This window comes from Equus asinus, chromosome 20 (genome assembly GCF_041296235.1).
Source record: "Equus asinus isolate D_3611 breed Donkey chromosome 20, EquAss-T2T_v2, whole genome shotgun sequence".
Lineage (NCBI taxonomy): Eukaryota > Metazoa > Chordata > Mammalia > Perissodactyla > Equidae > Equus > Equus asinus.
In genome coordinates, this window is record NC_091809.1 from 15,902,900 (window position 1) to 15,916,123 (window position 13,224).

Here is a 13,224-nt window from a genome sequence, read left to right on the forward strand (position 1 = left end):
TCGCCGCTGCAGCAGATCGGGGGAAGGTGCAAGGAGGTGAGTGTGGAGGTCGGCAGGGGTGCTAGGCAGCCGAGGGGAGGGTTTTAGGCAAGGGAGGGACATGGCCCAATTAACTTTGAAGAGGCCCACTCGGACTGCTGAATGACAAGCCAGAGCGGGCACGGGACATGGCTAAAGTAGGACACCAAGGAGGGCGTCATCGAGGGTGGTACCTGAGGAGGTGAAAAGTGGCTGAAGGGTATAGATAGGCAGGGTCGGTGAAACAAAGGAGGCAGTGAGGGCAGGGCGGGTGCAGGGTGGTGGTATCTGATGGCCCGGCCCTTCACCCCAGGGCCAGGTGGGAGCTGGGGCCCTGGGGGCCACACCCACCTGGCTCACAGCAGAAACTGGGACAGCCCACACTGCCCCCTTACCTCCTCAGTCCCAGCTGGGGATATGCCACTTCCAGCGCCCAAATGCTGGCTCTCCCTTCCCCCCCACCCCTGCCAGGGAGGCCTCCATCAGGGGGACCTCCAGGACCTCCGACTCTATCTCCTCATCCGACTGGGACTCTCCCGTGAGCATGGAGGGTATAAAAGCTACCCTTACCTAGGACACCCAGTATCCAGTTTAGAGCCTAGCATTGTCGGCCTGGTGAACTCCTACCCATCTGTCAAAACCCACTTCAAAAGGACCCTCATCTGGGAAGACTTCTTGGACCTCCGTGGTTCCTGATTGAACATGTCAGTAGTTAATACACATCCATAGCTGATACAAACGGAGTACTTACTACATTCCAGGCCCCATCCTGGAGACCTCATGAACAACAACCCTAGGACTAGGGTTATTATCATTATCCCCATCTTACAGATGGGAAACTGAGGCTCAGGGACACACAACGAGTAAGCAGTGGGGCCAAAATTTGAACTCAGGTGACTTCTGTAGGCTGCCTCAGCAGCAGCTGTCCTTAAATCCTTCCCTGTGAGACTGGTTTGATCATCGCCATCTTCCAGATGAGAAACTTCAGGCCCAGAGGGGTCAAGCAATGCACCTAAGATCACACAGCAAGTCAGAGGTTAAGCTAGCTTGGTGCATGGGCCAGATGCCTCCAAACTTCCTCCCTTGTCACCCTTTCATCTCTTGGTTCATGAGCACCTACAGTGTATCAGGCACCATCCTAGGCTCTGAGGACAAAATAGGCGACAACTCTGAGAAGGCGACATTTAAGCTGAAAGATAAAAAAGAATCCACCTTGAGACGATCTAGGGGAAAAGAGAGGTCCCAACTGCTACTGGGAACTTTCCTACTTCCGTCCCTTTGCTCATTCTGTTCCCTCTCCCAGGAATGACTTTCTCCACCTAACAAACTCCTATCCATCCTTCAAAGCCCAGCTCCAATACCTGCTCCTCTTAGCAAACTTTTCCAGATCGATCTCCCAGGCCAAGTCCGTAACACCATGCCTGGACTCCTCAGCCTGGGGTTCCTCTTTCTATTCCACACGTGACCACAGATGGCTGGGAAGGTCTCATAAGAGTCGTCCCCACCAGGCTGGAAGCTCGTTGAGGCCAGGGCCCAGGGGACACAACGGAGTTGATTTTTAAAATAAGAAATAACGAATTCGTCGGGCCGGGGACTAGAACTGGCGGCTCTGAAACTTCGGGTCCGCCCGTCTTCAGACCCTGCCCTGGCCCCGCCCCCTTCAGGCTCCGCCCCCGGATTCGCCCCGCCCCTAAACGTGCCCGCCCAGCTTCCCGGAAGCGGGCGGCGTAGTGAGCAAGCGCCGTGGGCGCAAAGCACGCCGGGAGTTGTAGTTCTGCCATCGGACGGAAGCCGGGGCGGCCGTGCGACGCGATGTGGGCCGGAGTGTTGGTGGGGGGGGCCCGGGTGGCGGCAGGCAGGTGCCCCGCGCTGGGGCCCCGCCTCGCCGCCCGCTTTCCCCCGCAGCGGGCGCCCGAGAGCGGCCTGGTCCTGCGTCGGAGCCTGCACGCGACGGCGGCCCGGGCTCTCCCGCTCATTCCCATCGTGGTGGAGCAGACGGTACAGCGGCCGCGCGGGGACCCGGCCCGGGAGGCGGGGGCGGACCGGGGCTGGGGGCACGGCTGGCCCCTGAGCCTCACCCTCACTCTCACCCCCATCTTCCTCCCCAGGGCCGCGGCGAGCGCGCCTATGACATCTACTCGCGGCTGCTGCGGGAGCGCATCGTGTGCGTCATGGGTCCGGTGAGCACCCCGCGCCCCATCCTCCCCTGCGCCGGCCCCCACCCCGGGCGCGCCTCCTCCTCCACCCCCTTGACCCCCTGACCTTTCCCCCTTCACGATCCTCCCTTGGCTCCGCTCTGGTCCCAACCTGACACCCCCTTCCTGGGCACCTAAGCCCTCTGACCCCACCCCCAGCCCCACCACCCCTTCCTCAAACCCTCTGCTCTCCCTCCCTCCCTCACCAACGATCCGCCTCCCCATTCCTGGGCTCCACACCCTCTCCCCAGCCCTCCTGACCCCTTCCCTTCCCGCGCACTGAGCCCACTGACTTCCCACTTCCTGTACCCCAAACCCCCTGGGCCCCACCCCTCCCCCACATCCCCCCCTGGGTCCTGAATTCTTACCGACTCGTCTTCCTTGGGCTCTGACCCCCATCCTGGTTCCCCGACACCCCATGACTGCCTCCCTTAGCCCTCTCCCCGGCCCCCATCGGGGGACACCCCTGCCCTCCCCACTTGCAGATCGATGACAGCGTGGCCAGCCTGGTGATCGCGCAGCTTCTGTTCCTGCAGTCGGAGAGCAACAAGAAGCCCATCCACATGTACATAAACAGCCCTGGTGAGCCGCTGCCCTGGGTGCGGGGGGCCGCACTGGGTGACTTGGGGGGCCAACGCCGCCGAGTCAGGGACATTCTCTTTCTGGGGAAACGAAGGATGCAGAGCTTCTTTCAGAATCCCCAAAAGCATCTTAAAACCTCCAAAAGCTGCCTTTTCCTTGCTTTCAAGTCTAGGTTCACCAACGGGCCGCCGAGCCCACCTTTTTACCAACCTGACCTGGTTGTCAACCTTTTAAAATTGGTAAATTCCACACATACGCCACCTACCCGGAAAAAAAAGGACACTGGCTAATCTTGAGTGAGTGCTTACTGTGCGGGGCACTTTTCTAAGCACTTGATATGCATTTAACTCATTTTGTCCTCAGGGCGACCTCTTTGGTAGGTACTTTTTACTTATCTCCAATTTCAGAGGAGACACTGGCTCCGAGAGGCTGGGTAACTTGCCCAAGGCCACACAGATGATAAGTTGCCGGGCTAGAGGTCATCCCCAGGCAGGCTGGCTGCAGATCCTTCATTCTTAGCCACTGCGCTCTCCCGATTTCCAGTTTCTCTTGAAAATGTGCTGGATCGGGTGCCCCCGGGCCCACATGCATGTGTGGCAACAGTTGGCTCTGAGAGCACTCTTTTGCGAGTGCTCTCGTTTTGCCCCTATCTGGCCCTGTGTTACCTGTTTCTGTCACCTGCCCACCCCTGGAGACTCCTATTTTAAAGGGCTGCCACCAGCGCCCCCCCCAGGACCAGGGGCTACAACAGGGAAAGGATGGTGGGAGGGGCCGGCACAGCCCCTCACTCGCGCTCCCACCTGCAGGCGGCGTGGTGACCTCGGGCCTGGCCATCTATGACACGATGCAGTACATCCTGAACCCCATCTGCACGTGGTGCGTCGGCCAGGCCGCCAGCATGGGCTCCCTGCTCCTCGCGGCCGGCACCCCGGGCATGCGCCACTCGCTCCCCAACTCCCGCATCATGATCCACCAACCCTCCGGGGGCGCCCGGGTGAGTGCCAGGCCCTGCAAGCTGCTTCAGGGCCCGGGGATGGGGTCTCAACAGATGGACCGACGGGGCGGACGTCCTGTGGGGGTATCAGTGTATTAAAATGTGGGTTTATTATAATTCAGCCATGGTGAGGCCAACAGATCAGGAGACCACGGCCATTGAAAAGACACTTTGTTACTTACAGATCCCAAGAGGAGGGGGCACAGTGCACCAGGCAGGGCCACACGGGGAAGCACCAGGGTGGGTCAGGGGGCACAGGGAGCGGGGAACGTGGGCAGGAGGCTTTACTGTGGCTTCCACTGTGAAGAGCCGATGAAGGAAGATAACCAGGCTTTGGATTGGGTAGTTTGAATAATTGCAGCACGCTCTGGGGCGTGGGGGCTGGCCCTGGCTGTCTGGCACTTGGCCCTGCGATGATCAGGGCAGAGGGTGGTCGCCCTGAGTGAGAGAGCCCCATAAAGGACATAGTGGGGCTGCGGGCTCCGGATTGGCTGGTTTGCATGTCAAAGGTGTGCTCGTGGGTGAGCCATTTGCTCTCTCTAGGAATTAGCTAGCCTTGGGAGGGGCCAACCTTTCCAGTCAGCGAGGCCCCTGAAGCAGAAAATAAGAAAACAGAGTTAACACAGGAAGGCTTCCTGGTGGTGGTGAGGAGGAAGCAGAATGTGGAGAGACTCGCAGTAACCCACCTGGAAACCGGCAGCCTGAAGCCCCCGGGGGCTCCCGTCCCGAGTCCCCATCTCCAGCCTCCCTCTGAGTGGCTGACACGGATTCACAACTTCTTGTCCCCTCCCTTTGGACGTCCCCCAGGGCCAAGCCACAGACATCGCCATCCAGGCAGAGGAGATCATGAAACTGAAGAAGCAGCTTTACAGCATCTATGCCAAGCACACCAAGCAGAGTCTGCAGGTTATTGGTGAGTGCCCTGCGGGCAGAGCCCCAGGACGTCCGGGTCAGACCGTGTGCTCAGCCAGGGCCTCTGGGCCTCAGCACTGTTGACCCTTGGGGCCGGATCATTTTCTGTGACGGGGGCATCCTGGCCACTGTGCAAGGTGTGGCAGCGTCCCTGGCCCCCCCACCGGAGGCCAGCAGCACCCTCCAACTGTGACAACCAAAACTGTCCCAGATGTCGCCCAGGGTCCCCAGGGTGGCAGAACCAGCCCTACTTGAGAAGCCCTGTTCTAAGCCCTTTAAAATGAGATTCACAGAATCCTCACTGAAACCTCATTGAAATAGGTCAAAAGTTTTGAACAGGGTCTTCAATAAAGAATATTCCAAACGGCCAAGAAATATAAGGTGCTCACCATCTTCAGTGAGGATGTTTGATAAAAACATTCGTTCTTAGGGGCTGGCCCCGTGGCCTGGTGGTTAAGTTTGGCACCCTCCCCTTCGGCAGCCTGGGTTTGGTTCCCAGACGTACACCACTCAGCGGCCATGCTGTGGCGGCAACCCACATACAAAATAGAGGAAGATGGGCACAGATGTTAGCTCAGGGCCAATCTTCCTCAGCAAAAACAAACAAACAAACAAAAAAAACACCACACATTCATTATTAGGGAAAGGCAAATGAAGGGCACAGTGAGATACTATTTCAGTGCACCAGAACAGCTAAAATAGAAAATACTGATGCCACCAAATGCCTTCAGGGATGTGGAGCAATGAGAACACTTCTCCATCACAGGCAGGTGGAGTTAGCGACTCAAAGTGGGCCCCAGCGGGGTTTCCGGGGGGACGTCTGGCCATGTGGCACTTGTTGATCTGGGTGCTGGCCACGTGACTGTGTTCGGTCTGAAATTCATCGCAGTGTCCACTTAGGATCTGTGCCCCTTCCTGTATTATACAACAGTAAGAAGTAAAACATTTTGAAATAGGGGAAACTGAGGCACAGAGCTGGGAAGGCCAAGGTCACACGGGGAGGAAGTGGCTGAACGGGTACTCAAGCCTGGGCTCAGGGCTTCGCTCTGAACCGCACGCGTCCCGCCGCTCGCCCCCCACCCTGCAGAGTTGGCCATGGAGAGAGACCGCTACATGAGCCCCATGGAGGCCCAGGAGTTCGGCATCCTGGACAAAGTGCTGGTGCACCCGCCACAGGACGGGGAGGACGAGCCTGAGCTGGTGCAGAAGGAGCCCGTGGGGGTGGCCGCGGCGGAACCCGCCCCAGCGAGCGCCTGAGAGCCGGACCTCCCCCTCCGGACGCCAGTGGAGGGGCTGCCGGGCCGCAGCCCTGCCCACTGCTCGCTGCTGAGCCTGCAGGGACCCCTTGAGGACCTCCGGATCTGGGGGTGCCCCTGAGGGCGGGGATCCTGGCTGAGACACTGTGATTTTAAATTAAATCTTTGTAGTCTTTGCTCCCCGTCTGTGGCGCCTTGGCTCCCTGCTGCACCGCGTCACACACGTGTGTGCCCTTCCATGAGCCCCCTTCTGCTCTTGAACGTTCAGCTCTCTCGCTTCAGCACGCTCTGCTGAGCAAAGACGACATTCCGGACACTGTTCTAGAGGCTGCGACCTAATGTGAAGAAAACACAAAAATTCCTGTCGTCAAGGAAATTATTCTTGAGGGGTTAGACAATTTAAAAAGAAAAAATCAGGGAAAAAGCTGTGCAGGGTGCATGTGTGTGTGACAGTTTTAGATGAGGTGGCCTGCAAAGGGCTTGCTGAGAAGGTGACACTTGAGCAAAGACTGAGGGAGGGAGCCAGGTTGCTGTCCTGGGACAGAGCAGTCCAGGCAGAGCATGTGCAAAGGCCCTGGGGTAGGACTGTGCCTGGCACGTGGATGGAACCACGAGGAGCCTGGGGTGGAGTGAGTGAAGGGGAGAGTGGGGACGGAACAGGAGGGCAGATCGTAAAAGGCCTGGCAGGTCTTAGCAAGGAGGGAGATGAGCCACAGAGGGTTTTGAGAAGAGGAACGAAAAGGATGACTGGCTCCCACGGAGCAGCGGGAGGAATGCAGCAAGCACATAAACCTGGAGACCAGTTTGGAGGCTTGGAATAATCCAGACGGAGGCTGACGGCCCGGCTGGGTGGTGAGAAGAGGTCAGATCCTAGCCGGGTTTTAAAGGCAGGGCTGACAGGTGGGATGTGAGATAGGAGATAGAACCTCATCTCCCCAAACTCCCAGATTTTGACCCAAAGCTGAATGAAAGATGGAGAGTTATTGAGACGGGAAGGCTGGATCAGGAGTTGATGTTTGACATGCCTCGGACATCCGGGGGCATGGGTAAGTCTGGGGTCCGCGCTGGGAATGGAAATGGAGGCGACATCAGGATGTCGATGACTTAGCGGGCAGGCTGAGGACTGGCACCGTGCAAGTCACAGGTGGCCTTCAATAAGGTCATTTTCAGGGCTGTGGGGGACAAAAGCCAGAGTGGAGTGGACCCAGAAGGAAGGGGAGGGACAATTGGAGCTGGACAAGTCCTTCCCGGAATTTTGCTGTAAAGAGGAGAGCAGAGAACCTGGGGCTGTGGCTGGAGGGAGAATTGGGTCAATGTTTTGTTTTTTTAAATTCAGAGGACTTTCGATTTGGCTGTATTCATCGGTTACATTTGGTTGAAGTTTTCATTCTGGACAGTTTTAGGAGGGTTTTTTGTTTATATCTTGTTTATAATGTGGGAGCCAGCCTGTTCGGACGCGGTGGGAACGATCCAGTAAAAAATGAACTGGCTGATGCCTCCCTTTGACCTTTGACCGCAACCCCTAACTCCACAAACTTGGCCCCACCCCATAATCCTGGCCTTGACTTCACTCCCCTGACCCCTCTACCCTTGACCCCTTCATCTCAGCCGAGCATACTCTACCCTTAACCTCTAGCCCTGGCCCACTCCACAACCCCGGCCTGAGCCCAAATCCTTCTGCGACCTCTGATCTCTGACCCCATGCCAGAATTGTCTGCGCCCCGTGCCCCCGCCCCCGCCCCCTACAGGACGGGCTTGCGGCACAGCCAATAGTCTAAGCTACTGCGCAGTGGCGCCCAATAGCGCGAGAAGGGAGGCGGGCTTTGTGGAGAGCCAATCGCTTAAGAGGGCGGAAAGAGGCGCAGCCAGTAACCTTGAGCGAGAGGCGGGACTCTGAGGAGAGCCAATCGCTGCAGGGGCTCGGCGCAGCCGCAGCCAATGGCTCTGAGGCGGGGGCGTTGCCCTGACCCTGGCAGCTTCTACGACCCCGCTCCGGGGCTATGGCCGGGAGCGGGCGGCTGGCGCTGCGGACGCTGCCCGGGCCGGGCTGGGTGCGGGGCTCGGGCCCGGCCGTGTTGAGCCGCCTGCGGGACGCGGCCGTGGTGCGGCCCGGCTTTCTGAGCGCGGCCGAGGAGGAGACGCTCAGCCGCGAGCTGGAGCCCGAGCTGCGCCGCCGCCGCTACGAATACGATCACTGGGACGCGGTGAGGCCGGCGGCGCAGGGGGCGGGTCCGCGGGGGGCGGGGCCACAGCGGGGGCGGGGCCTTGGACGTTAGGGGCGGGGACAGGGGAGTGGCGCTCTGGTGTGGGGCGGGGCTACGTTTGGGCGGGGCCTGTGGCACTAGGGGCGGGGACGAAAAGAGCTCTGGTGGGCGGGGCTACTTCTGGGGCGGAGCCTGAGGAGTGGGGCGGAGTCTTGAAGTGTGGGGCCCTTGACGGGCAGGGAAAGCGCTTTGGAGATGAAGGCGGGGCCTTCACTGGAGGCAGGACCTGGAACTGAGGAATGTTTGGGGGGCAGGACCTAGGCTAGAGGCACAACAGGTGTGGAGCGAGATGAGGGAGGGTCACCTGTTGGGGGCGGAGACAGGGGAGTTGGGTGGGATAAAGTGGGCGGAGACAGAATTGAATATTGGGGCGGGGAAAGGATCTGGGACTGAAATTGGGGTCTGAGGGTGAGTACAAAGGACTGAGGCCAGAGCTAGATTTGAGACCCTTCGGGGAGATAGAATCAAGCCTATTGGGGTAATGAGGGTAGGGTCAAGGGTCAGCTGGGAAAATCAGCCCTTTGCTCTGCACTCTGCAGCCCCCCACCGCCCTGTGCCTCAGTTTCCCTGTTCCTCCTGGGAGCGTCCAGGCTTGACCTGAGCTCTCCGTGCAGGCCATCCACGGCTTCCGAGAGACAGAGAAGTCGCGCTGGTCAGAGGCAAGCCGGGCCATCCTGCAGCGCGTGCAGGCAGCTGCCTTCGGCCCTGGCCAGACCCTGCTGTCCCCGGTGCACGTGCTGGACCTGGAGCCTCGGGGCTACATCAAGCCGCACGTGGACAGCGTCAAGGTGGGCAGAACCCGGCCCCTTGGAGCTCCCAGCTTGGGGGACGGGGGGGTCCAGCCAGGCCAGAGCCTGAGCCACCACCATGCCCCCTCTTCCAGTTCTGCGGAGCCACCATCGCCGGCCTGTCCCTGCTGTCTCCCAGCGTCATGCGTCTGGTGCACACCCAGGAGCCGGGGGAGTGGCTGGAACTCTTGCTGGAGCCAGGCTCCCTGTACATCCTTAGGTACCACCCAGCCAGGGAGCCCTCACCCACCAGTAACGGGTCAGACGCCCCCCCCAGCGCTTTGAGCCCCTTCTCCCACTCAGCGCTCACAGCCAACACTACCATTCCCCCCTCGGCAGTCAGGCGGCCTGGACCCAGGGCTGCCCTCACCGCCCCCGCAGCCACAGCCTCTGTGTTCTCTTGCAGGGGCTCGGCCCGTTATGACTTCTCCCACGAGATCCTTCGGGACGAAGAGTCCTTTTTCGGGGAGCGTCGGGTTCCCCGGGGCCGACGCATCTCCGTGATCTGCCGCTCCCTCCCCGAGGGCATGGGTCCAGGGGGGCCGGGGCAGCCACCCCCAGCCTGCTGACCCCCAGCCCCTTCCCCAGCTTCTCAGAGACCCCGAGTTTGTGAATAAAGTTGGACAATGGACACGCTGGCCTTCCTCGCACTGGCCGTTTGCTGGGATCCCTGGGGGCAGCCCAGGACCCCACCTGCCCACACCCGGGAGCTAAGCTGGCAGGGTCACGGCACATCCCGGCTGAACACACAGTTACGAGGCCACAGGAGCAATTTACTTTATTGTGCCCCTTGCTGTGGCCCCAGCCCACCCCCCCCTTCTCGTCTTCTCGGCATCCGTATCTCCAAGAAATAAGTCAGCAGCGCTTGTCGTGTGGCTGCAGGACCTCTAGCCGGGCATCCTCAGCCACCACAGCCGCAGGCAGCCGCCGAGAGCTGGGGCAGCCGCTGCCAGCGGTGGCGGTCATCGAGGAAGGCGACATCAGCGTAGCGGGTGGGCTGGCAGCAGGGCCCGCCGTGGGCTCGGCCCTGGCCCCGCAGCCGGGCCAGCGTCAGGCCGTGCTGGGTGCGGGCGCCGCGGGGACAGCTGCCGGCACAGTAGCGGAAGATGACCGTCTCCTCCGACGTGTAGCCCAGGCCCAGCTCTGCCACGGGCAGGGACAGGCTCCACAGCTGGCACTGGCTGGCCGCGGCTCGGCGCAGGCGGGCACCTGCGGGAGACAAGGGATGGCTGACAGCGGGCAGGGTCTGGGCGGGAAGGAGTTGGGGAGTCACGCAGGGTCCTGGGGGTCCTTACCCAGCTGTGGCTTCTGGGTCCCTCTGTGTGCTGCCAGCTCAGACGGGAGCTGTCCCTCCGCCACCAGAGCTCCCCGAGCACCAGGGTCCCCACCGAAGCCCAGCTGCAGCGACAGGAGCAGCAGAGAGCAGAGCAGGAGTCTTCCTGTGGCCATGGTGACAGGCAGGTCCTAAGGGTGGGGATGCCCCAAGCCCTCCATTTATCCCCCTGCCTGGGCTGGGGGAGTAACCTCTTCGCTGCCGGCCGCTGCTTGGGGACCAGAGCCCCGTGTCCCCCCATCAGCTCATCTCTTACATCTTCGGGCCCAGGCAGGCCGGTTCCCTCTGCCCCACACCTCGTCCTTCTAAGAGTTAAGGGCCCACCCCCCCACCCAATGCAGACATTCCACAGGCCCGTTTCCGACACCCCCTCCGCCCCCTGATTTATGAGTGTCGTGCCGGCAGCCAGGGCCAAGCCCAGGGCGGGCAGCAGGGTCCCCACTCCACCTGCCGTCTAGAAGGAGACACGGGGGGCTCCGTGGGGCCCTCCCCACTCAGGCTGGGCGCTGGGGCTCAGGAGCCCCCGCATTGTGCGCCAGGTGGAGCGGACCTGTGTGCGGGGAAGAGGCGGGCTGGCAGTGGGCGAGCTGACAGAATCCTCCATCACGGCCCCTCCAGGAGGATTAAGGCTTCATGCCTGTGTCTCCGGGCTGGGCCGGGCCAGTGTCAAAACAGGAAGAGGGAGAGGCCCCGGGGACAGCCAAAGCTGGGACACGAGGGACGGGAAGCTCACTCTGCAGGGCCTCCGGTCTCTAGAAGGCCGACCTGAGGCCCCTGGGATCCAGGCGCATCCTGGGGTCCAAGGGCATCAGGGTGGGAGGGGAGGTTGCGCCCCACTGGGGCTCCGGGCCAGCGGCACCTTCCGGTGACTTCCATGCCCGGCCCGTGACCCGGGGAAGTGAGTCTCCCTTCGTCACCCATGAAGGGGGCTAATCAGAGTCCCCCCCATGGGGTTCTGAGGACAGACAGACGGTGCATTTAGTGTTTAACAGGGTGCCGGGCACTGAGGAGCTTGCGAGAGGTTTTGAGGCAAAGGAAATACAAACGGCTTATGTGCGTTTGAAGATGCTCAATCTCACGCAGAGGAGAGTGGGTTCCAACTCGGATGGGGCTCTGCACCCGGGTGGCAAAACTCTTGTGGGAAGTGGGAAGTCCGCTTCCCCACGGCTGGGGGGCGTCTGGGACTCAGGCCCGTCCCGCGCTGCGGGCAGGGGCGTATACTGGTCACAGTTGAGCACTGGCCGCTGAAACTGTCAGCCGCATCCCTCTGACCCAGGAAACCTTCGGGGACGCACCCGTCGCAGGTTTCGTTTCAGCCAAAGCCTGGGAATGACGGGAACTCCATCCCCAGCGGATCCCTTCGCCAGTTCTGGTGTGGTGGTTCTCATTGCAGTGCTTACGAATATGAAGGTGACTTTCAGACAAAAAGACATCACACGTTCAGAGTCACCCACAATTAAGAAAAACCGGGATTTGAACCCAGGTCCTGCTCAATGCAAGGCCCCTGCTCCTGACCGCCAGGGCGCGTGGCCTGGCCTGGCAGGGGGGGGCTTGGACCGTGGTCTGCGTGGCAGGGAGGGCATGGGGGGAACTGCCAGGGCAAGGCGCAAGGGCTTCGTGCCTGCTGTCCCCCAAAAGGCCTGGCGGAAGGGTGGGGAGGGAGCTTGGACCGACCTGGGACATTCCTAGGAATTAGCCTGACATCCCAGGCATTCCCGCTCGGCAGCCAAGGGCCTGTGGAACGGGGTGGGGAAGTTTCCACCTGCACTTTCCAGCCACGGGTGAGACGGAGACCTGACATCCGGCCCCCAGCCGATTGCTCGGAAGACAGGTCCAAAAGTAGCGAGTGCTGCCAAATTCCGCTTCCGGCAGCCTTACTGCCCACAAACCCAACAGCCCCCCGACTACAGCACACCTGCCAATGCTGGATAAAAGAAATGCGTCACTAGCTTGTAAGAAAATAAGGGACGCCCCAGAAAGCTCAGCCCCTGGAAGGTTGAAAAGCAGGGCGGGCCCAGGTGCCAACGTCAGCAACCAAGGGGTGTGGGGTTTTGTGGCCACGTAGAGACAGGGCCCCGGAGCTGAGGCCCGCACCCCAAACGGGCAGAGGCCGGGCTCCTGGGGCAAAGCCACAGCCATGGGGAAGGACCTGCCTGCGGAACAGACCACCCAGGAGGCCGGCAGATAGAGGCCCCGGGCTGGCCAGGAGTCACGTCCGAAATTACACAGAATCAGCCATGAAAGGGAGTCAGATGATACGAAAGGATGCCCTTGGCTTGAGGTACGACCTGTGTCTGGCAGAGACTCTAAGACAAGGATGCGTAAGGTCAAAATGTGAAAGAAGGGGTCAGAAGCAGAAGGGGCGGGACACTGTCAAAACAGACGGGCCCATCTAAAAACAACGAAGATGATTTTGAGAACTGGAAAATAGTCACCAAAACTAGGGACAGGCAGACGTGGCCTTAGTACGCTCTGCAGATACTGCGTTTTTTACAAGACCTGCCTCCAGCAAAAGGATTACGACTCGCTGAAGGCTCAGATGACGGTTAGCGTTTTTTAGCAATAAAGTTATTTCTTAAGTAAGGTAGCTATGTTGTTTTTAAGACAGAATGTTATTGCACACGGAAAAGACTACAGTATAAACATAATTCTTTTTGTTTTTTTAAAGATTGGCACCTGAGCTAACAACTGTTGCCAATATTTCTTTTTTCTTTTTTTAATTGCTTTTTCTCCCCAAATTCCCCCAGCACATAGTTGTATATTTTAGTTGTGGGTCCTTCTAGTTGTGGCATGTGGGACGCCGCCTCAGTGTGGCGTGATGAGTGGTGCCATGTCCACGTCCAGGATCCAAACCAGCAAAACCCTGGGCTGCCGAAGCAGAG

General features: G+C 60.0%; 3 protein-coding genes across 3 annotated transcripts; 2 read left to right on the forward strand and 1 right to left on the reverse strand.

The window, feature by feature from the left end:
* The first annotated feature begins 1,734 nt into the window (after window positions 1-1,734).
* Window positions 1,735-6,135, forward strand: CLPP (caseinolytic mitochondrial matrix peptidase proteolytic subunit). The gene is made up of 6 exons (XM_014843622.3): window positions 1,735-2,016; window positions 2,127-2,198; window positions 2,699-2,795; window positions 3,602-3,789; window positions 4,597-4,702; window positions 5,789-6,135. The coding sequence occupies exons 1-6, from the start codon at window positions 1,831-1,833 to the stop codon at window positions 5,956-5,958; spliced, it is 819 nt and encodes a 272-aa protein (XP_014699108.3). The 5' UTR covers window positions 1,735-1,830; the 3' UTR covers window positions 5,959-6,135.
* A 1,714-nt stretch (window positions 6,136-7,849) lies between these two features.
* ALKBH7 (alkB homolog 7) lies at window positions 7,850-9,640 on the forward strand. The gene is made up of 4 exons (XM_044753257.2): window positions 7,850-8,161; window positions 8,836-9,009; window positions 9,105-9,229; window positions 9,416-9,640. The coding sequence occupies exons 1-4, from the start codon at window positions 7,958-7,960 to the stop codon at window positions 9,576-9,578; spliced, it is 666 nt and encodes a 221-aa protein (XP_044609192.2). The 5' UTR covers window positions 7,850-7,957; the 3' UTR covers window positions 9,579-9,640.
* Window positions 9,641-9,764: 124 nt separating this feature from the next.
* Window positions 9,765-11,069, reverse strand: PSPN (persephin). The gene is made up of 3 exons (XM_014843681.3): window positions 10,893-11,069; window positions 10,305-10,473; window positions 9,765-10,218 (listed from the first exon to the last, which is right to left on the reverse strand). The coding sequence occupies exons 1-3, from the start codon at window positions 10,944-10,946 to the stop codon at window positions 9,911-9,913; spliced, it is 531 nt and encodes a 176-aa protein (XP_014699167.2). The 5' UTR covers window positions 10,947-11,069; the 3' UTR covers window positions 9,765-9,910.
* Window positions 11,070-13,224: the final 2,155 nt, after the last annotated feature.